Below are 24,491 nucleotides of genomic sequence, written 5' to 3'. Positions count from 1 at the left end.
GCATTTTCATGAGGATGACTTCTCGGCACTGAAATGTTGACGCGTTCTACGATACTGCCGATCGGGAAACTTTCAGAACAGATTCGGTAATTGTCAATTATTTCCAGGACATGGAACACCAGCGTAGACGTCATATAGAAAACAACAGACGCTGCAGGCAAGAAGCGGGAAAACACTGAGCTGGCAGCACTGGGTCCCTTTTGTCTGCTGTATTTCTTTGATGCGCTGAAACATGTCAAAGTAACACTTTCTTGAAAAGAGAAACGGGTCCATCGTGACCGAAGCCCCTTCAAGATCCAGGGTCGGGGTTTAAAGTCATGTCAATTATGCAATAAAATGCCATTTGATTGGAAACACAGAGCACACATTTCGACTTTCAATTAATAATGATGCCAGTTTTACTGGTGTTCGGGGTTCACTTTTCTATGAAAAATGGATGACCTGGAAAAAAAAAAATGTAATAACTCTCTACCGAAGGAAAGTGAAACAAATGCATATTTCAAATATGTGACTTAGATTAAGGCTGTCAGCCTTAACATCCTTTGCAAATGAATAAATTTTGCTTACAACTATCCTTACGCATGCGCAGTTCTCACTCGAGATGAGAATTCGTTCCCCCGGGCATTTTCGTTTCTCTTCAAACAGAGTAAACTACTCCCCCTCGTGTCGCTGAGGTTCCTCTGGAGCCAACAGTAAGATTGTAAGTTAGAATGCACCTCGGGACAAAAATATTCGGACTTTCAAATTTTCCCCAAACCTTTCTGACCGACTGCTTTTGTGGGCTCATTTTGAATATCTTGGAGTAAGTATAGTTTTCGTCGTTCTGTAAAAATCGAAATTTCTATTTTTCTCCAAAGAGTTAACACGGGTATGGCAGCCAGTTTGAATATCAAATATCGGTAAATATTGGGTATTTTGTTTCTGTGCTATCAAACTTTGCATGATGACCCCTGATTTTGATCTTGATCTGGTTAGAGAATGTCCAAAAGATTTCTTGCAGAAAGCTGAGTAGAAGTTAAATACTTCAATGTCGAAGCGCGCACTACCGAGAAGAGTGTCGGATGAGGGTGTTACATCAGCTGCTGGACTGGCAGATCAGAGAAACAGGCGATCTTGAGTATTTGCTGTAATCATAGAAAGTAAAACGGTCAGGAACCCTCTTCCCTCCTGCAACTTCTACAACATTCAACACTTGGAGCGCCTGTAGTCAGAGACGCGATGTAAGAATTGGCAATTGTCAGGTTAAAAAAAACAGTAATTAAGCATGTTTATAGTCGACATTTTACCATTATTCTTTTCATCCCGATGCCAATTATAACAGTTACCACTTCCATTCACTATTAAGAAGGCACGCTACAGCTCAACGGAGCTGTATTCACCTAGTCGACAGCCCTTAGTAAAGGGGCAAGTTTATTGTACAACAGGACAACTGTGATCGCACTGTTTGTTTTCCTTCAACCTGTACGTGTTTCTGTCACAGTGTAATTGTCTACCATGTGCCAGTATTAGCCACTCTAGTTAAACCTACTGACGCGGATCTTTTAATTTCGCAAAGATATTTATGCGCACACGCTTCAAAGTACCCGTTGTTAACGTATACACTTATTTGGCAGTTTTGGAACACTAAAATTTTCACTTTTATGTACTGCAGACTGTATGGACTAATTTTAAAGCCGATGGGGTAAGCCTTCATGAAACTTTTGTGATCGTTTTTGATCTTTTTTTGTGAAAATCGGAAATTTATTTTCCCCCAATATAGTTAAGGTACGCGCCTCGGGGACAGATATTCGGACTCTCAAACTTTTACAATTCTTTTCTGATCTACCACTTGTAGGGGTTCATTTTAAAGCTCTTGGTGTAAGAAAACGTTTTACCAGCTTAAGTTTTCGAAATTCGACAATTTTATCTTTCTCCATAGAGTTAAAAAAGGGATGGCGGCCATTTTGAAGTTTAAATATAGGAAAATCTTGGGTAATTTATTTCTCTAGTAGCAAAATTTGCACTGCGACCCCGATTCTTATTGATTAAAATAAATGAAATATTGCATGAGGAAAGTTTGAAAACAAGTTGAAGGTTTTCACTTTCTAGGCGCATATTACCTTAGCTTTATTATGAAATTTACGACCATGTACATATATTTCACACATGATTATGAATAGGTTACCAACCTTCGACACGTTTTTGTTAATGATGATTTGAAACATATTGGTCTCATCTTTCATCTGTATGGATTACAACTTTTGGAATATTTGTATTTTGATTCCTAGATGAGAGAAATATTATAGTGTTTTCACACCACAGCAACTCCCCTGTGTGAAGACAACGCCACCCATTTCACACAGCACTGCCTACTTTGCCGTACGTACGCCTTCAGCATCAGCATGGTAAGACACTTACAGAGCAGTATAGCCCAATGAAACGTACTTTTAATTTCAAAACAAACCATTACAGTTGTACAACTTTTTCACGTTAAAATAGTTTCATCAGGACACTTGTACCCTAACACCACAAAACAACCCCCCCACACAAAAACTGAAGTCACGTCACGTTCACTCCCACACAAAATCAAAACTTCCTTACTTACTTTCTGTTGTGCGTACATTTCTAATTGCAATTGAACGGCAAGTAGTGAAAATTCTCACTTGTGATCAAACACTGATATAAAGACAAAACCTGCACTGAAATTTAAAAAAATGTCTAATGCTGATTGACAGACGACGAATTATGGTGATTAACCATCAGAATATTTGTAAATTAATCACTCCAACTATAATACTGTCATCTTTGAGAGCCAGAGCCTTTTTCTAGGCAAAAATGGAGCCTCTTTGTCAGTAGTTGGTGCTGCAAAGAGGTGCTAGGGTCAAGGAGATGTGATATTCTTCATTCCTAATACTGCAATAATGCCTTTTCAAATAATTGTTTGGGCTGATGATGTGATTGCAACTGCTGATTTTCACTGATTTTACATGATTATCTTAAGAAAATAACATCTCGTCAAAATGTTAGTGTTTTTGACACTCCAAATTTAAAGGTATACAGTCACCTGTAATCTAAATATGCCCATATACGGTGAAAGGGGCGTTCCTTGGTATTCAAAATGCCCATGTGAGGGCGCTGTTTTTAAAAAGCGGCCACCGGCTTAAAATGTGTGATTGGTTAGATTTTCTTTCCATGGAATATGACATTAAACTGGTCCAATAATCATTTCCATTCAAGGTAATATATTACCAGGTCCATGGGACAATTGTGATTTACAAATTTAAGTAGGACCATCCTGAACCACAGATAATTAGTGGTGGTACCAGGTGTCCGGAATGGGTAAGTGTACCCTGCTAGCATGCTACACCCGTCAGGATTGGTCCCAAAATTGTCTAAATATTGTATGAAAGGATACAGGATATGAATCACTGTAATAAGTCAAAGCCGGGAATGCTGTCGTTAGTCATTTGAGTGACCGAGGTGTCATATTTGGCCACAATGTCGTCATATTGACCATAGAACTTTTTGAAAGTCCTAATGAGTCTTTTTGTTGTGTATCCTTGTCTCAGTAATTTTGATGCCAATGAGCTGTGTCTCAGTTGAAAATCAGTGTAGGAATCACAAGCCCTACAATATCTGAGAAGTTGAGACACGTACACACCATAAGCAGGTACAGATGGAATATTACTTGACAAGTGGGGATAATTTATGATTTCAAAATCGAAATCATCCCTTTTGTCATACAGCTTAGTGTGTAGCCCATTAGTACCCACTTGTAGGAACAGATCAAGATATGAAGCAGAGTTCCTACCCTCTGTTGTTTCTTTGATTTCCAACTCGTCAGGGTAAATATGATGTAAGTAATTTGATATGTCAGGATTGTCTAGACTAATCAGATCATCGATCATCGATCATGGAAACTTAGGCAGAATTGGAACAGATGAAAGTATACCCTTAACTCAAACATTACACTTAATCATCTGAACGTTTGGGAAAAGATGCAAATACACAATTTGGTAAATTTTGCTTACAATGCCCAATTACAAATGGCACGCATACAATGGGCTGATTCGTTTTGTGATCAGATTCTGTTAGGCTGATGTCAAGTGTTATAATTAAATTGAAGGATTGAAATGGGCGTGTTTAACATGAAGGATTGAAATGGGCGTGTTTAACACTCATATGATTGCTTGTCATCATTCAGACTGAAAGCAAGATCAGTTCAGGTAGTGTTCAAGTATTTGTCAAAGCTAAGACAAAATTGTAATGAAATTACATTGCATGTACGATATGGCGAACACATTATCCTTACTAACACCCAAGCACTTGAAAAAGTTCTTGGCTTGTCTTACAAATTTCATCAACATGAAATTATTAATGCATCAAACTGTTGATAACTGGGCTGCTTATTGAGAGATAAAACAGTCCATCAGGGATTGGTTTATATTTCTTTCATGGCGTTTCCAAAGCTAACCTACCCATATTATACTAACTTATTGTTTTAACCCCATTATTTGTATTGGTATGGTAGAAACCATATACAGGAAAATAGGGGTGATACATAAGCTAGGAGACACCATGGTTTCACTTACAAAACACTGTTATTGAAAGATTTATGACCCTCTGGTTCATCACAAAATTGCCTGAACTACCCTTGTTTTTCTGAAAAAAAGTGAAAAACTAGAGAACAGTATAAACAGAATCAGTATTGCTCTTACGTTACATTTCAAAACATTTCGTTTATGATCTTCAGTAAGATAATTTTCTTACTTGTGTCAAAGTGTCTGATTAGCCATTTAAACAACATTGTAGAGTAGAAATGTTCACGTACAATGAAGCAGATAAAATGTGATTTTATGTGCGGTACAATTTTCACACTCATACTCTACGCTTGTATAATGCCCATGCTGATGTTATTCATTGCATATGAAGACACGAACTTTGTCAGCCTAATGATCCTTGCATCCATTCAAACTCGGCATTTTTTTCAACCAATCAGTCATGAGAGTACTCCATTGTCACAATTCTGCGTCACCAACACTGCAGCGACAGACCACACATAAAATCAGCTGGTTTTTTCCATCCTTTGCATCAAAGTCTGTGACCTGATAATGCGCTAGTGATCAGAAGGCATCTTGAATCAAGGCTTCCACAAGTTGAGACATAGAGGGCGCTTGTCCAAGCATATCTAGGGCGATACAAAAACAGCACAAAAAGCTAGTGAGTTGAATTATTCATTACTGTGGCAGCTATAATGGACACTGAATCATGAAAATGAAATTTGAGAGTACAATATTTTATATTTATGTGACTGTTTTGAAAACAAAAGTCCAGTGATTTTTATATGGCATGTCAACAGGAAAGAAAGTACTGTCATCAGAAATGGGGAAGGTAGAGACAAAAGAAGGCAGAGTGATACCAATTCATCATTTACAGAAATTTATTCTTTATCAAACCAACTTACTTTTCACAAGAATAGAAGGTTCTTCACCGCCGCCTAATGCCAGCATCTTCCGTCGGTAATTCTCACCCACTTGCCTATCCAGCGGGTTGCTATGGAAACACTGTTGCCATATCAGCGAGGCAACCGCCCTTGACAGCAGGTAACTGTAGTATTTAGCACCGTAGCCGACTAAGTGACCAAATCTTAATTGCCAGGCCTAGGAAAGACATGATAAGAACATACGTTTACAAACAAACACTCTGATATAGACATGGCACAATTTTGTTGGCTGATAGAAAATTTAATGACAAATAGTGGAAGAGAATTCCTTGTATATAAGACACTGAAAATGGCATATATCACTGATTCATTGACTATTTAAAATTGTTTCTGTACCCTTGTATTTTCAATGAAACAGTAGGTGTACTGGGATACACAGATACACAGTTTGTTGTGTAACAGGTATCTGAATAATTCCAGCGAATTGTCCTTGAGCCTAGGATGTGATCAAGTTGAAAGTGTTCCCTATGCTTAGAAAGACACAGAGGAGAAGTCTTGCAATACTCACAGTTCCATCCACGTGTGGAAGGCAGCTGTACTTGTTTTGGATTTCTGACAGCAATTCAGTTGTCGTCTGAAAAGTGATAGAGAGAAACAAAATGGGATGAGAGGAAACTGTAGGCATGAAAACCAAATTACTAGAGAGAGAGAGAGAGAGAGAGAGAGAGAGAGAGAGAGAGAGAGAGAGAGCCATGGAGGGAGGTGTAAGTGGAACAGAAAAGGCATGTAAAGAGAGAAAGGAAGAGTGATTGAAGACAGCAGTGTATATTTTCCATTCAACTTAAACTGAAAGGCAGAAAGTGGGGATATATCTCAAGTTCATTACCTATTTGTAAATGAAAATTATCATAACAATGTGTTGAGAACGGTTCTTTAAGGACATGTCTGGTCGAACCTTCAGGTCTACCATCTGAAGGTCTCTTTAGCATTTGATAAAATTTTCAAAGATCAAAGAACTCTGGCATTACCGTAGGCAGTGGATGTTTTCCGTGGTATAGCTGATCCAGAATGGCGTAGTAGACCTGTTGCTGCATGTCACAGGCTGAAAACATCTTTTTGGCAGAACACAGATTTGAAATCATCCTTTCAGGGAGTGTCTGAACCAAGTGAACACAGAGGATATGTGAGAGAAGGAACATGAAAGGCCTAGCGGTGTCTTCTAGTCCACATTTGGGTGGTTAAAAGCTGCTGTAACAATAATTTAACACCATCTACATAATTTTATAAACTCAGATTCACATTGAATCCAAATGGCTGACATTTCTGGCTTCATTTGTTCAAAACAACAGCCTTCTGTGATATTCTGCTGAGATATAACTTTGTGGTATTCTGTTATTCTAAGCTGTTGTGCAAAGATGTTTCATGAAAGCATCATCGTCAGAGCATGTACAATTCTTGCTGTAGAATTCTTTGTCCACCGTTTGTGACAAGTGTTTTTTGTGTCGTGATTAAAGCTAAGATTTTCAACACAACCTGAAATGTCGTGTTGGATAAAAGACAACTGAGATTTGACTTCAGTTTTTCAATCCATACAGTATTCTGATTCTCTGACAAATTGTGCAGTTCAAACTTTATTTCTTTTCAACCCTTTCACCACCATGGTTTGTCCCAATTCTATTGTTTTCTGTGGCAAAGTTGGACCGATATGCAGGAAAAAAGGGATGAAATAGTGAAACTGAGCTCTGATGGACAGACACTAAGGTAATAGCTATTTCAAATTTGATGAGCTCACTTCCTCAATCTGCCAGCTTTGTGATCTTGCACTTGAACCTGTCCACATCATCAGAACAATGCAGCCAGCACAGTTTTATTGTCAGATGTTAAAACGAATCTTTTTTTTTCAGTTACACATCAGCCCCTGACCAATACTGGTACAGTCATGTCTTAGGCTTGTGCCACACTACCAATATACCTCGGACTTCTGAATGGACTATGTATTTTAGGGGCTTACCTCACCAGTTTTGTAATGTTTTGCAAACTGCTTGAGAACACGGTAGTCATTTGCAAAATACTCCATGAGTACTGACGGCACCTCTGCAAAGTCTGTGGAACAGCGAGTACCCGTCACATGTTGATATGTGGTCCGTGCTAGCATGGCTATGATGAGATACAAAGAATCAAACCGATTACTTAAACATCGCCCTCTATGGTGACAAACCAAGGAATTCTCATAGCAAGGTCAGTTAAGCCAAGGCAGAAAAACAAACTTTGTTTCTCTTCCTCACATCCATCAATTTCGACAAGAGCAGCATTAGACTTCTTGCTCTCTTTGATTAAAAAATAAACAGAAAGAATAATAAAGTTCACACTTATGTAATGTCTGAAAGATCATATTCACAGTTAGTACAGTTAGAAGTCTAGAACACGTGCAACTGTATGTAAAACTTCTGGTTTGTTGTTTTCATGTCTGCTATTGGATTGTGCGACCTCAAAAAATAAACATCAACATATCATTGTTGTAAGGATTTTTTCAATGCGTAAGAAACAAGCCTATAGTTTTTCAGACTTTGGCCTGAAACGGTCAATCTTTTTTCTTGTGTACTGATATCATGACGTTCATTGTCACAATTTTGTTTCTTCAGTCACTGACAGAAACTCTTCAAAGCAAGCTATCTACAAAGTTCTATAAGCGAGAAGAAATCATGCATACAGTAAACAGTTTTGATAAGGATATATAAAATTTTTTATAAAAAACTTCAAATTTAAAACTTTTGGTACTCACAATGCATTGCATGGCCCATCTCATGAAACAAGTTTTCCATCATCTGTGAAATAAACAGAGGACAATGGTGTGAACAAAATTTCAAATCTGAACAATCTTGCACTTGTCTTTCAGTAACAATTAAATAAGTCAGCAGATTGTTACACAAGTATTCCTGGAACAATTTTTGCTTGTAGTTTCTGTTTCTTTACTTATTTCTTATCTCTATAACATGATATAGCGCGTAAGACATTTAGTTTTTTTCTCTCTCAAGTGAGTACATTTATTTTCACATGATTCACAATCATACACAATTTTACTTACATCTTAAGCTTAATCATTAGGCCAGAGTAACTAATTCTTTGTTTAGCATTTACTCTAAAACTTCCAAAACATCACAGAAAAATTTACACATGCAAGTTTTCTATTTGATTATTTCCATGTTATATTCAAGAATCAAAGACAGAAATTTCATTTTCTCCTCCATAAAGAACACTACAATGTGACAATATGCAAGCACATGGGCCTATATGGTACATCTTCCAAAATTTGTAAGCAAAAACTTATAGGCAGAGTAGCCACAAGTAGCACATGTAAAGTCCCATTCAAATCTCTAAAAACATAGAATGCAATAGCAGAGTTTTAGTACAGTCTGTTGGTAACACACGATAGTAAACATCCATAAGTGTATGGTTGTCATGTATATGAAACAGTTGTACTATTATTTCTCGATTGTGCAAGGTGAAAATACATCATGAATTATTTAGTTGATTGAAAAACTAAAATTTTGGTCAAAAATCAGACTACAGTTTATAATGTGTTTAACATTGAAACACATTAGTGTACTTTTTAAATAATGGGCTGCATTCTTTGCATGGCTTGAAGGTTATAAGAATGATGGGAATTCCCTGAAATGAAACCTAGTAACTGCTGAGTAAGAGAATATGCTGAAATCACCTGCTAACTTACCGAATGAGTAAGAAGAGAAGGCATGTGTTTGGTGGGAGACCTGAAATGTAGAAAGGGAATTTACAGAAATATAAGACGTACTGCATGACAATGGCATCTTAGCTCCAAGCATTTTCTCACAGACTCCCATTGGCTGTGTGATGTGGTCCTATCATTCTACCTGTGCACATAACCTTTTAATTAAGTTGAAGGAAGTGCACAGGACCTTAATAATTTAGTTGAGCGTAGCCAATTTCAGCAAGTTTGGCAGAGTTAGCATGGCAAAGTTTTGCCACATACACGTATTGGTTGCTGTGCTAGCCTAGCCTGGCAACAAATTTCAGTGCACATTATTATACAGCACAGAATAGGAGCAGTACAACAGTGTGAGATATTTGTTTTTTAACCCTTTCACCACCATGGTTTGGCCCAAACCTATTGTTATCAATGGTAATTGTGGACCCGTTCACATGAATCGGGGGTGAACAGAATAAAAGTAATGTGTGATAATTATGAAGAGGAATTTTTGGCATCATCCTTCAAACAACAACCATTTTTATGCATCTGTGTTAATACATTTGACCTTAAAAAGTTCACCTTCGACTGGAAACTGATGATAAGAATATCAAAACATCTTGCTTTGTCATACTTACGGAAAACTGCACATGAGAACAACCACTGGCTTTTGGTAGGAGCCGTCGTCAAGGCAACGCCCTCCTCGTATTGTAAAATGGCAATCTTGTTGGGATTTGCCAGGCCTCTCGTACAGATCGCAGTAAATGTATCCCAGAATGCCCTCTGATTCATGTACGACAGCCTTCATTGAGAAAGTAAAAACAATTCCAAATCTTTTAAATGAACATTCTTAGCTATTAAATTTTTCCATGCAGTTGTTTTTTATTGACAACACACTTTCTTGTTTTATTCCCTACAGCATGATGATATGCACAGTATTCAGCTTGTCAACTCCGCCTGTGTATGTGTGGATTACATTGTTGTCATCAACAAGTGAATTCAAGTCCGGACTTGAGTACAAATGTAAACAATAGCGATGCATTTTCCACGTATAGACACTGTGTTGACAAGCAAAATAAATGTAGCTTGTGTTTCAAAATGCTTTTGGGAGAAGAACAAGAACTAATAATTGACATACAAAATGAAAATAACGCAAATATCATCAATTAACATTAAAAATTGTAATTTTGCCACACATTTTTTAATCAGTGCAGAATAATGATCAACAGGGCATTTTTTCCAACTGTCTATTATCCCTTTGTTTACTGCTGCACAAAGATTTGTCAAAAACACTAGAAGATTTGTATTTACAGAAAGGCAATATTTTGCACACAAGAAGAAAACTACATCTTTTATTCATACAAACCAGTTTTTTGACATCAGGAGACCAAATTTCTCCAGGCAGTGTGTCTTCCTCTTCCAGTTTGATTCCATAGAGACTGGTAAATATCAAACTCAGCCCTTCCATGCAAGTACCCAGTGAGAAGTAGGGCGTGTATTGCATAGAATTAATGTCACACCTGCCAAACAACCAATAGGAAGTGAGCATGAGAAGCTACCGCTATTGGTGCTACAATAAAGTGTTTGTGCCACTAACTTCAAGATTAATTCTAATTAAAACCTTTTTGTTCACATTTAAGGTAGAACACGCTTCGAGGACAGAGAGCTGGACTCTCAAATTCCTACACTTCTTTTCTGATCTACCACTTGTGGAGGCTCATTTTAAAGCTTTAGTTTTTTCGAAATCCAAAATTTAATTTTTCCCCATAGAGTTAACACAGGAATGGCGGCCATTTTGAATTTCAAATATTGTAAAATGTTGGGTAATTTGTTTCGCTGGTTCCAATCTTTTTCAGGTGACACCCGATTTTTATTGTTGATTTGGTAAGAGAATGGATGAAAGTTTCATTCAGGAAAGTTTGAGCAAAAGTTTAAGTCTTTCCTTTTCGAGGCGCATACTACCTTAAAGAGCCCGTAGCTCTAACTTTTGATGAATTTTTCACTATTTTTGTTTTGTATGTCAATTGCAAGTTCTTGTTCTGCTCCACAAAGCATTATGAAACACCAACTACAGAGCTTGTCAGCACAGGATCAATACATTTAATATGGACAGTTATTGTTTACATTAGGATTCCAGTCAGGACCAGAATTCACTCATCAAAAATAACAATGCAGTCTACATACATGCAGGCTGAGTTGACAAGCTGAATTCTGTGTATCTCAACATGCTTTGGGGAATAGAACAAGAAACTGTAAACAAAAAATGAAAAAAATCATTAAAGTTCCAGCTATGGAAGGAGGAAACTAAACAGTATTTCTGCAAATAAGTGGAATTATCACATTTGGCTCTCATCAAAGATCAGTAAATCCCAAATGAAACTAGCTTATCATTCAATTTCAACCTATAGTAATCCCTCTACTCGAAGCACAATGGCATCTGCTGGGTAAAATGTTTTTCAGGAGTACATGTAAACAAAGGGTTCATATCTGTACTTACTTCTGATGCTTGGCAACTCCTACATAGAATGCTAGATCCCAGGCCATGATATTCTGTAAAGAGATGAAAAGAAACTGATAATTAGTAAACCTTTAGTCTGCATTTTACACAAACAATACCATGAATATAATGTACTAATTCATTTCATATTTCTCTTTATGAATACATAACACCTGGGAGCTGGCAAATTCTTCAGTAAGTCCCTGTAGAGGGCGCTGTGCAATGTGGCCTTTGATTCAGGATGGGACAGACTTTGACATGTACAGTTGTGGTTGTTCATGCTTCCGCTGGTTTTGGGGTGTAGCAGTTGAACATTATGTCTTACTGGATTTCTACTGTTGTACTTCTTCTTGATTGTCTTCAGCTGTGAAATTTCATCTAATGCCCTGAGAGAGAAAAGAATTAGCATATAAGACCTCAGAACTCGGTTAGTTTAAACATACTGTAGACAGTACCAGCAGCTGTAACTTTTTTCTGATCTTTTTTCCAGTTTGTTTTTATCGTCAACTAATTTCTTGCTCTACACTCATAAAGTATGCTGAGATACACAGTATTCTGCTTGTCAACTAAGCCTGTACTGCATTGTTACTGTTGACAAGTCGATCCTGGTCCCAACCAGAATACATACATATAGTAAACAATACCAGTGCACTATACGAGTATAGATGCTGATAGACGCTGTGTTGACCAACTAAATAGTTAATCTTGCAACATGCTTTAGGGAGAAGAGCAAGAACTGCAATTGATATACAAAACACAATCTGTGAAACCATCTTCAACTGTTACAGCTACGGGCCCTTTAACATTCAAAACTGAACTACAGAAAACAAGACAGTTTTAGCAGAACTGTGCTTTCAAATATAAACAAAGGCTAGAAGTCGAATTATGAGGATTACAATGGATTGGTTTGAAGACAGATATTAGGCTGGATATCTGGCATACTGTACTTTCTGATGTAAGGTCATGCAAAAAAGGACATTCAACTTATGTTCCATAGCACAGATTTTAGTGTCATTTTAAGGTAGAACATGCCTCGGGGACAGACATTCGGACTCTCAAACTTTTACAATTCTTTTCTGATCTACCACTTGTGGGGTTCATTTTAAAGCTCTTAGTTTTTCGAAAATCGAATATTTTAGTTTTTCTCCATAGAGTTAACACAGTGATGGCGGTCATTTTGAATTTGAAATATCGGTAAATCTTGGGTCACTTGTTTCTCTAGTACCAAAATTTGCACGGTGACTCCTGATTTTTATTCTTGATTTTGAAAAAGAACAATTAAAAGATTCCTCACATAAGTTTGAGCAAATGTTTAAGTCTTTCACTTTCGAGGCGCATGCTACCTTAAACAGTTCATCTATGGAGTTCAAATGAAGGTACTATGAGCCTTAACAACTGTCTTCATTAATTTCTAAATAATCACATTCTTTTTATTTCAAATCAGCAATATATTATTTTCACAATTTCACCAATTTAAAAGTTTATAAACAGAAAAGAAATTTCTAGAATCTTCTTTTCGGAGTTAGTTTACAATGCCTTTCAAATTCTCCAGTGTCCTACCTGCCATGGATTTTGCTTGCTGTCATTTCAAGGAAGTTCATGACATTCTGAGGGGTCTGAGCCATGGACGATTTCAAGGCCCTGTCAGCGTAGGTCGGGTATCCCACTAGATTGGCCAGGTCGTGTCGGGCTGAAAGAAGCTTGTCCAGGAGTTGTTCTTGATGAGGGTTGGGGTAAAGAAAGATTTTGTACGCTACCTCTCTGACCTGCAGGATTGGACACGTACACAAAATGATGATTTCAAGTAAATTCTTGACTCAAACGTCATGAGAGAAAAATTGAATTCACTCTGCCAGATCAATTTATAATCTTTGTTCAGTGCCCAGAGATGGACAGCATCAATAAAATTTGATGCATATGAAGTGACGGAGAACGAATATACAAAAGACAGAAAAGGTATCCACTTTAATATGAACCTAAAATCTCACAATAGGGTAGCAGCAAGTAAGTTCTATGATATTTTCCACAACAAAGACGCGCTTTAATGAGAAATTTGTAAATTACTATATTTCTCTCACTGTCTTTTATAGCGACATAAGACGGAACAGTTTTGTCCGACTTTTGTTGTTTTAAGATTGACGTATTTTTTCTTTAGCGCAGCATCTTGTTTATCGAGAACCCATTTTACTGGTAATGAACTACAGAAATGCCGATGGAATAAAAATGTCTCTCCTAAGTAGTCTTGATAACACATGAGCTGGAACGAAATCAGTGTTAAACTTACAATGTCATTTGGTGAGTCTGTATACAGTCCATTCACTTTGATAGTGTCACCTTCAAGTATGAATGAATTGCGGATATGTTCAGGTAATAGATCTCTGGCAACAACGTTTGGTGTTTGGGTTCCCTGCATGAACTCACTGCCCAGCCTGAGAATCTCGCTGTTGAGTTTAACAACTTTCCTCCTCTGAAAGTTAGCCAAGAAAGAGCAAAAAATCAGTGATGTGACACTTGCAAGTAAATGTCTAAATCTACTGTATTACTAATGACTTAGCACTTACGAATCACAATCATGCAAAACATTGCATAAAACCGGTGTGTTGTCACATTTATAATGTAAGTGTCCAAGCCAAAGTGCCAAATTCACTAAACACACGCTGGACACTGTCCATCCGCATGTATGATGGTGAACCAAATGTAATAACTTGTTAATTAATCTGTTATTACGTCTCCATTAACACTAGGTGAAATTTTATGTTCTCTTTTTGATAGTGGGGAAGTTTGAAAGCAGGACCTGAAACGTTACATAAATGATGAAATATAAGAGCCACCTACAAATTTCATGTCTGCCCCTTAGTTTCTATGAACATGCAGGGAAAACACGGATTATTGCATAAGGCACTTATCAGGGGCAAGGTATTACTGACCAAATGACACATTCTATACTGTCAAACTCTCCATCTTTTAGTTCTTCATTCAAGGTACTTCTAGAATCAAACAAACCCAGGTCTGACACTGTTGTTTTTGTAGAGTATGTTTTCTGTTAATTAGATGTCCTGCTGTACGACAGCATTTATCACTCACCTTTTTCACAATTTAAACCCACAAAAATGCATCCCGACTTTATGAACAAGGGAAATGTGTACCTTGTGAGTGTTTAGAGTGCACTGACACTGTGCATGAAGAGATGTCTATGTCTTATTGCAAAATGATCGTGGCAAAAGCAGCCGTCTGCAGTATTCGTTTTTGTTAAAATTTTCACAGATCTTACCTTGGGCATTCAGACTTGAAGGCAGTGTTTTTCACTATGGCTGGGGAAGAGTGGTTCATGATTTGCGGAACCCCGTGACATTTCTACTGTCCCCTACCCCCTAATCTGATTGCATTGCTATACAAGGGGAACCCCAGTATTAATACGACAAGTAACACATAATGCTATTCTTGACCAACATGATGTTTAGGGCTGTGCTTGCCAATTCCAACGAGATATTGTGTACCCATCCTGCCAGCACTGGGGTGAATACCACTTTGATGGAAATCATACACTCACCTTGCCAGCACTAAGATGAATTCCACTTTGTTGGAAATCAAACATGAAGAGTTCTGCCACTCTCCTGCATTCACTGTTCATCGCTCCAAACACTTGTTCATTGTCTAAGAGTTTCCTGAGAGAGTTGTGAAGTTTCACATGTGTGTTCAACCTGGGGGGAAAAAGGGAAGAATCATGATGTATTTTGACCAATATGTAGTTTTGTAAATCACTGAAGAGAAGAGGAAACGTAACACCCAATCAGATGGCAATACAGTAGAACATGAATCAATGACAGTCTGTCAAACAATGCCCGATTACATATTTCACTCTAGAGTTCAAAGTGTAAATATAATGATTCACAAATATGGCAACATGAAAATGCATACGCTGCAGGGGTGAGCAAGTTCTTTTCACATCCACCCCCTGGGCTAGTAGCTCTGAAAAAGTATGGGCCAACCATAAGAATCCACTAGCCCCTTTGCCAAGTTACACTTTTTACCAATAAATCATTATCAGAATATATTCTACTAATATGCTGCAGGTTATGCAGGTTATAATTCAGCAATGACACTGCATTTTGGGGAAGTACATGGAAGTATTTCCTCCCCACCAATTTTCCCAAATCACTAATCTGCTGGGCATGTAGATACAAAAAAGCGTTGGCCCACCTGGACAGATTGAGAAAAACTGCTGGGCCATGAGGTCAGGCTAGTGGATTTGCTCACCCCTAAGTTTCTTCTTAGCCTGTGACAGACAACTATCAGGAAAACTATGATGTAATCAGTACGGGAGAATTTCACTTACTTTTCAACCATATTACCCACAGAGAAGCACGCCTCCTCAGCAGCCTCAATGTAATCATTCTTGGGATGTGCTACCCTGATGAAGTCAGCCTGTGGAAGATTTTCATAGTGAGCAGTGTTTCAGCATTTCAGAAACTCACCAAATTACAGTATGCAACCCAAAAATTGAGTTTGGCGAGGGGACTTACCGACATCCATTGTCCACACAGTGGACAATTTTATTAAAAGTTGGTACAATGCGAAATTGTCTGGCAGGAGTAACAGATTTAAAATTGAACACTGGCCAGGAGCAAATTGAACTCAGAGGAAACACAGATTCAGAATGACCTATCATTTCAATTTCATGGAATCTGAGCTGGAATATGACCTTTCAGAGCCGTAAAATTGATAAATCAGAACATATTTGATGATTTTTTAAAAGAGAAAGTACATCCCTGCAGTTCAATATCTGTTCAGAAAATGCACAGAATCATCAAAAGTTGTGGTTGGATTTTATGACGGCCATACATTTGTATGTGTATTTGATTATTAAAAGCATAGACACAAACATTGGCCACAGCATGATATCTTCTGTAAAGATATGGAAATTGAGATCTTGTATTGATTAGTTTACACCAGCTGAAGGTGGTAATATAAAGCACATCGTGTATATAAAGCATATTGTGTACAAAGTAAGTTCATATCATTGAATTCTGTTACTTAATTTTGAATTAGGGTTTCTTTTCCATTGCTTTGCAGCTCTTCCTATCTATCATTTAACTTTATTTTGCAATACATTTCACCAAAACACATACATGAAAGCGTGTACAAACTGACCGACTTATGGCCACAATTGATTTTTCAAGTGTCTATGATAGCACCATATGAGCACTCTTGTAGTACTCACCAGATCAGCAACCCGACAGAGTGCATCAGATAGCTTGTCAAATACTTTTACGATTTCAGGTGACGTCGGGCTGGTAACAGCACTGTGAACCAGTTCCTCCACTTCCCTGAGACAGTTTTCTTGAGCTACTCTGAAACCGCTTGGTTCAGTTAACTCTGGAACACCGAACAATCCCTGTACAAGGTGAAATCATGATTCGAAAAAAGATGATTTTCCTTCCTTGAACAGTGTCAACATATCAAAAGACAACCAGTATCACTCACAGCAGTTCTTAGTGACATGCTGTCATATGCATCATAATCATTGAGCATAAATTGTATATTGTCACTTTGTAGAAGAGGATGAGATGAGAATATAAATTATCAAAACTTGCAAATGTCTGTGAATTCTAGTTCAGCACACAAATTGGCATTACTTTGTGGTGTGTCAAAAAGTAATTATAACATTTAAAATCTTTTAAATTAAAAACTAGATGAAAAAGCAATTTTGTATCATATGCATTTATATTATAATTGAACTTTATAATTTATACAGTGCATATCATATCTGTGGCTGCAATCTTGTAGCTCTACGGTGAGGCAGTCGGTGATTTTTGGTTTTGTGACCTCTCTCACCAGTAGAGCTACAATGCAGAAGGCCCTATAGAGTGGAAAATAAGCGTGACACATGTGTTATGTTTTGTTTTGCCGAAGATCTTTGTCGATTATGAGCGCTGTGTCCCAGGATATTTTTAACCCCCAAAATGACAACTTTAGTGTAGAAGATTCTGAAGTGTTCTTTTTTGATAGATAAGTGCAATGATATACAGTGGAACGAATATATTTGGTACCTTAAATACGCTACACTGACATCATGCTTGTTTTCCACTCTATATGGCCCTTGGCATTGTAGCTGTGCTGGTGAACAAGGTTGCACTACAAAACCAAAAATCACCGACCGCCTCACTGTCAGTCCTACTAATTAATGCCTGTGACTGCCCATAGTTGCCTGAGGACTGCACGTGTAAAAAGTAGGCCAAATTTAGCCAAGTTTAACACTAAGCCATTAGGTTCAACTTACATGTATATTATGTCCAGCTAACCAAAAATATCATTGATTTGGCGTTCACCTTATGTTTTCTCAAGCGGTTTTGGACGCTGGATCATCGACAAGAAAGACGTCCCTAGCTTTGATTGTGAGATCATACCATTCAGTGCAAGGGGTGTTAGGCTGTCAAGCTGCACGCACGCGGCTAGGATATCGAACCACCTCTTGCACTGAATGCCATCGAGCTGGCGACGTCCTTCAAGTCAGGCGTCTTCTGATTTCCAAAACAGCCAGAGAAATCAGCAAAGTCAATGATATTTTGGGTTGGCCGGGCATGATATACATTAGACCTATTGGCTTAGTGTTAAAATGGGCGAAATTTGGCCTATTTTTTCCTCGGGCAGTCCTCGTACAGTTCTCGGGCAGTCCTCAGGCAGCTACGGGCAGTCACGTGCAGTAATTAGCAGGACCCCCCACCGTAGAGCTACAATTTGCAGCTAACCATCTCTATATCTGTCTCAAGCACAGCAAACTGAACATGATAAACAAATGCTAAAAACACATGCCAAAAAATGCCCCTACTGGTTGCACCAGCTGTGGGTACTTTCATTTAATTGTTTGTCCCGCGGGGAGGGGGAGGAGGAAAAGTATTTCATCATCATAGATACAATTTTCTGTGATTGATATTCTGCTATGCTTCATTGTATATCCTCACTAAAGAGAACAGCATGGAATTGTTTATCGCAGACAGTGCAAGCAATGAAAGATCCTAACTGAGTGAGTGTAGGGGTGGTTTGGTTCGGGGGGGAGGAGTGTTTGGTTTTAGCTCAGACAATATTATGCTACTCACAACATTGGCCCCTTTGAAGTCTTCTTGAGTCTCAATCTTTGTATTGAATGCAGACGCTAACGGCGACCATGTCGTGACTGATCGTACATCTCGAAGACAACGACAAAGTACACGGCTTCTCGATGCGATCATCATATCGATGCACAACGGAGTTCAGCTATGAAGTTTACAATACAAATGCACAGGCGTGAATTTTGATTTCGTCAGCTCGTAAGCACCGGTGTAGTCAAAAACAAACGCGTGATTTCGTGTGAATTAAACTTTGACAGTTTTTTAAGTTTTACACGTTACTTAGCAAGAGTTAATTACGCTGTTGGTTTCCATTAATTTACGTGTAAATCGGTGTTTTTCCTCCGTTTTCACGTGCCGATCGCCTTTCCAAGGGCGCAGCCATTTTGGCGACAAATGCATCATGGGAACAGTGTAATCTCGTACTTTTTAATTTTCTTCACATAAGCTAAGTTTCTTTTAAATATGTACACTTTTAATTTTATTATGTCTATCTTTGATGTTTTGATCAACATATGTTTTTGTAAGATCACAAACCTGACGAGAATTCCAAATAACAAGACCTGCTGTGATAGGTCAAAGACAACTTTAAGGTCAAAGTTCGCAAATGTTACAAGACTCGAAAAAAACAAAGTCTCACCTCGGGCCGGGGCCCTGTCCTACATTGCGCAATGCACTGCCTTTATTGAACCCAAAACACCTAGAATATATATGCAATTAATCACAGTAAGTTTTTTAGCAATTGTTTCTTTATTCCTTTTTCACCCCAAATTATCATGGGCGGGTGCAGGGTAGAGCAGCTGTTGTGGGTGGGAGAAGAGGATGGAGAAGGGAGGAATGTGACTGGCAGCTAGCAGAATCATGTTCACAAATTTCAGTGTTCTATGATGCATTATTATTTATTTTTGTCACCAACCATAGAACAATATAATTCATCATTTCAAACCTGTTACTATAATTTGCATTTTATATTCATTCATTCATTCATTCATTCATTCATTCAGTGTGGAATCCACAAACTACGGGCCTGTATTAATGTCTTGTTCCTGCAAGAGTTACTGCACAAGCGTATGTTTGTAACTTTTATGTGTAAAGGAACTTCCCACAGCATATCGACATGGCCAGCAAGACGGACAAGAAGAAACGCAGAGATTTCAGTGATTCTGAGAGTGAAAATGAAACACTGGTATGGAAATGGTTGTACTATCTTCTAATTCTGTTTTGTTTTGTTGTTTGTTGTCTTTTTCAGTCTTTTGGATTAAATAGATGGACAAAATATTGAAAGACATTAAAGGTATACTGTCACCTGTTCCAATTTTGCCACAGTTACCATGGAAAGAGAAAATAACCAATCACGGATTTTAAGCGGGTGGCCACTTTTTAAAAACAGCGCCCTCACATGGGCATTTTGAATACCAAGAAACTCCCCTTTGACCATATATAGGCATATTTAGATTATAGGTGACTGTATACCTTTAAGGTAGTACGCGCCTCGAAAGTGAAAGACTTAAACTTTTGCTCAAACTTTTCCTGAATGAAACTTTCAACCATTCTCTTACCAAATCAACAATAAAAAGTCTGGGGTCACCATGCAAAGTTTGGAACTAGCAATACAAATTACCTAGAACATTTTTTGATATTTGAAATTCAAAATGGCTACCATTCCTGAGTTAAGTCCACGAGGGAAAAATTAAATCTTGAATTTTCGAAAAAACTAAGACTGTGAAAGTTTTTCTTTCTCTAAGAGCTTTAAAATGAACCCCTACAAGTGGTAGAATAGACATGAATTGTAGAAATTTGAGAGTCCGACTATCTGTCCCCAAGGTGCGTTCTACCTGAATTTGCTGAAGTAGTCAATTTGACCTGCCATGTTCACAAATCAGCACAAACTTGGTAGCAATACTTTACTCCTAAGTTGTACCATACTGAACTTTGTGCTTGCTATTTTATGTAATAAAACAATGACAGATCAATATCCAGTTTTTGTAAGAGGACAGAAATGGCAGAACCACCACAGATCGTCATATGAGCGCAGAAATTTTAAAAACCAAAGATGATTTTTTTTCAAACAAATTTAGCTCTAAACAGGCATGATCAAGATACGGAAAATTCCAGAATGGTTGAAAGCAATATTATGTTTCCTGCGTAGGCTAGAGCTTCACCATGAAAAGGAATGCTTGTAAATTTTTTCGTAGTAATCATTCCCTCATCATACTAAAGTCTGATTTTCATCCTGTCGTCGTTCACAGAACTGTAGATTTCCCATACTTCATTATGATTTGTATCCACGGAGATTCCTCAGTGAAGTCTACCATGTCTCCCATGTGTAGACAAATTCACAGACTAGTTGTCAAAATTTTGAAAACGTACTTTTATGCATGCCGTTCTTCTCAATTCTCATTTTAAATAATTTGGAAAATTATGCATAATTGAGGGAGGAGATCGCATTTTTATAAACTTTGCAACTGATTGTGTCTTCAGCCATACAAAATAAGGTGATGGAAAGTAGGGAGACTAGTTGCACCTGTTTTATGAAACAAAAGGATATTGATTTTTTTGCAATGGAAGTGACAAAAGAAATTCGCATGCTAAGTTTTCTCAGAGAATGACCCCTTCAGTTCCTCATAACTTGCTGCCAAAAAGCAAGGCATTTGTAGTACCTACAGAATGTGACTTTTATTGTTGTTTAGTGGTTAGTTTGTAACTTTCACTAAAATATCTAAACGTACTTTTACTAGATATTATTTAACATATTCTGATGCTGCACATTACTGCTTACGTGCAGAACTGAAAAAGTTTTTAGAAAAGTAACCTTCACGGATACAAATCAAAGAGAATTGTGGGTAATTTATTGTACTGTGTCGTTTAGTGGCATAAAAGCAGGAAAGTGTGGGAAAGTGTGAAGAAGCAGCCTTTTGTAAAATCACAAGCTTCACATCTGATATCAAACATCATTTTAAAGAACACTTACCATTTATATCTTCGCAAAGTATTAGTTTTAGTCTCTAAAACCCCTTTTAAACATTAATCCGTTTTCTGTTTCAAAACATAACCTTTACAGACCATGCCAAAAACGATGAGAAAGTCAAGAGTTTGTAAGGCATTGAATCCAATTCTGTTCTATTAAAGTGTTTTTAAAACTTTACTTTCTCACTGTACAGTCCCTAGAAACAAGTAGCCAACCAAGCAAAAAGCGCAAAGATTTTAGCAGCTCAGATGAAGATGAAGCAATAGGAGTAACAACAAAGAGTACAAATATCAGAACAAACTTTCATCATCCAGATTTCAGTGAGTCAGATACTGAAGATGAAACACATGTAAGTTCCAGTCCTAATAATAATACTCCACAAATCACAACCCCTTGTCAGTTATGGTGGGATTCTACAGTAAGTGAACTGCCAATTGAGTTATTGTTTTCAAGATTTGAATGTAATTGAATGAATGGAAGCAGCTTTGATAGAAATGATTTCGCTGCACCGGTAACAGCAGTAAGTAAGTATCGTAGTTCAGCACTCGACTTACAAATTCTCAACATTACAGAAAAAAACCTCAAGTAGGAGAAAACTCCTGAAAGGTCAAATAATACATCATTGCAGATATTCTGTCTACCAAACTTGGATAAAGCAACGTAATTACTTGAAGTGTTCAATGTCAAAAAGCAGTCCCAGTCATGAGTAAGAATACAAATTATGTGGGGGACTATTGCTGAATGAAGGAAAGAGCTTGTTACTGTGTGAACAAAATTACAAGAGAGACATTGAATCCACTCAAGAAGTTAGATTTTTGAAAAAAGTTTGGCAGGAATTGTTGCTTTGATCGCAGACCAGTATGCACTAATCAAACTTTTTTATGAAAAAATGTGTTGTTGACTGGGTTTTTTAAGTCTGAACTAGGACACGCTTGAAAGTTTGACTAGCAGGAGATAGCCAAATGTCGCCCAAATAATACATTTGTGCATGTTTCTCAACTTTTACTGGACAGGTGCTTTCTGTCCCATATGATGATTGCATCCGACAAATATGCTTTCTCATCAAACTTTTCTCTCTCATCACACAGCCTCAGGTGTCAGCAAAGACACGCAAAGACTTCAGCAGCTCAGAGGATGATGATAAAGTGGAGACAGCCCCAAAGAATGTACATGTCCGTACCATCAGTCACCGTCCAGATTTCAGTGAGTCAGGAAGTGAAGATGAGACAAATGTAAACTTATGTCATTGCTTTCCAACAATTTGTGACTGAAAGTGTGGTCATTTTAAGGTAGAATGCACCCAGAGGACAGATATTTGGACTCTTACATTTTTACAACTCTTTCCTTATCTACCACCACTTGTAGGGGCTCATTTTACAGCTCTTGGAGTAAGAAAACTTTTCACCCTCTTATTTTCTTTTAAATTGAAAATTGTATTTTTCCCAATAGAGTTAACACTGAGATAGCGTGCATTTTAAATTTCAAATACCAGTAAATTGTTGGGTAATTTGTTTCTCTACCACTCCTAAACTTTGCAAGCTGACCCCTGATTTTTATTAGTCCCCACGGACACCGTCCGGGGGGACTTATAGGTTTGGTCGTGTCCGTGCGTGTGTGCGTGCGTGCGTCCGTGCGTGCGTCCGTGCGTGCGTCCGTCCGTTCACGCAGATATCTCAGAGATGCCCGAAGCGATTTCATTCAAACTTGGTACAAGGATTACTTCATATGTCATACAGATGCACGTTGATTTGTTTTGTGATACGATCCAATATGGCTGCCAGGCGGCCATTTTATTACGATTTTTTCATGTACAGAGCCATAATTCAGGCATGTTTCAACTGATTTTATTCAAAGTTGGTACAAGGACATTGGCCAATGTCATAGATATGCACGTCAATTCTTTTTGTGATACGATCCAATATGGCCACAGCGGCCATTTTGTTACGATTTTTTCATGTACAGAGCCATAACTCAGGCATATCTCAACCGATTTTATTCAAAGTTGGTACAAGGACATTGACCTATGTCATACACATGCACATTGACTTGTTTTGTGATACGATCCAATATGGCCGCCGTGTGGCCATTTTATTACGTTTTTTCATGTCCAGAACCATAACTCAGACATGTATCAAGCAAATTTATTCAAAGTTGGTACAAGGAGATTGACCAATGTCATACATATGCATGTTAATTTGTTTTGTGATACGATCCAATATGGCTGCTGTGCGGCTTTTTTTTGTTAGATTTTGTCATGTACAAAGCCATAACTCAGGCATATTTCAACCAATTTTAATCAAAGTTGGTACAAGGACATTGACCTCCCGTATGTCATACATATGCACATTGATTTGTTTTGTGATTCGATCCATTATGGCCACCATGTGGCCATTTTATTACGATTTTTTCATGTCCTGAACTACAACTCAGACATGTATCAAGCGAATTTATTCAAAAGTATTTTTATCACAGACCTAATGAAGAGGACTCTATCCTCTCTGAGGACCTGTAATCAAAGCACCCATTAACAAGTGGGGACTGTGTCATCAACGATGACTTGTCTTGATTTAGTAAGAGGATGGTTGAAAGTGTCATTAAGGGAAGTTTGAGCAAATATTTAAGTCTTTCACTTTTGAGGAGTATACTACCTTAAAACTGTGGAGCTATGCTAGTTTAATAGCCTCTTCTTCCCATTGATTATGTGTTTATTGTGAGGGACATATATTGTATATCTACCACAAGTTCAATATACGGTATTTTTACACATAATCTAA

General features: G+C 37.8%; 2 protein-coding genes across 9 annotated transcripts in view; one reads left to right on the top strand and one right to left on the bottom strand.

Moving 5' to 3' along the window:
- LOC139119036 (aprataxin-like) overlaps positions 1-24,491 on the top strand; it is a 43,093-nt gene that overhangs the window by 13,064 nt on the left and 5,538 nt on the right. Inside the window, exons 1-4 of one of the 7 annotated variants that reach the window (XM_070682646.1) lie at positions 673-802; positions 19,845-19,935; positions 21,911-22,066; positions 22,806-22,949. In XM_070682646.1, coding sequence (XP_070538747.1) covers positions 711-802; positions 19,845-19,935; positions 21,911-22,066; positions 22,806-22,949 — 483 coding nt within the window. In that variant the 5' untranslated portion in view covers positions 673-710. Of the gene's footprint in view, positions 1-669; positions 803-19,343; positions 19,476-19,753; positions 19,936-21,910; positions 22,067-22,805; positions 22,950-24,491 lie in introns of those variants that run through there. The other 6 variants (XM_070682647.1, XM_070682648.1, XM_070682649.1 and 3 more) reach the window with 6 other exon arrangements.
- On the bottom strand, positions 2,405-19,152 carry LOC139119035 (mitochondrial intermediate peptidase-like). 2 transcript variants are annotated; one of them, XR_011548843.1, is made up of 18 exons: positions 18,741-19,151; positions 16,865-17,038; positions 15,980-16,068; positions 15,194-15,344; positions 13,928-14,110; positions 13,204-13,409; positions 11,969-12,029; positions 11,644-11,696; positions 10,513-10,666; positions 9,785-9,948; positions 9,153-9,192; positions 8,205-8,247; positions 7,434-7,579; positions 6,451-6,579; positions 5,991-6,056; positions 5,444-5,639; positions 3,901-5,167; positions 2,405-3,189 (listed from the first exon to the last, which is right to left on the bottom strand). XR_011548843.1 is itself a non-coding variant. In XM_070682645.1 (17 exons), the coding sequence occupies exons 1-17, from the start codon at positions 18,873-18,875 to the stop codon at positions 5,103-5,105; spliced, it is 2,055 nt and encodes a 684-aa protein (XP_070538746.1). In that variant the 5' UTR covers positions 18,876-19,152; the 3' UTR covers positions 2,405-5,102. The 2 variants fall into 2 exon arrangements, 1 of the variants encoding a protein (XP_070538746.1); XM_070682645.1 differs by having other exon boundaries at positions 2,405-5,167; positions 18,741-19,152.

This window comes from Ptychodera flava, chromosome 19, assembly GCF_041260155.1.
Source record: "Ptychodera flava strain L36383 chromosome 19, AS_Pfla_20210202, whole genome shotgun sequence".
NCBI lineage: Eukaryota > Metazoa > Hemichordata > Enteropneusta > Ptychoderidae > Ptychodera > Ptychodera flava.
The sequence above is the reverse complement of the archived record's forward strand: the minus strand, read 5'-3'. Positions and strand labels throughout refer to the sequence as shown.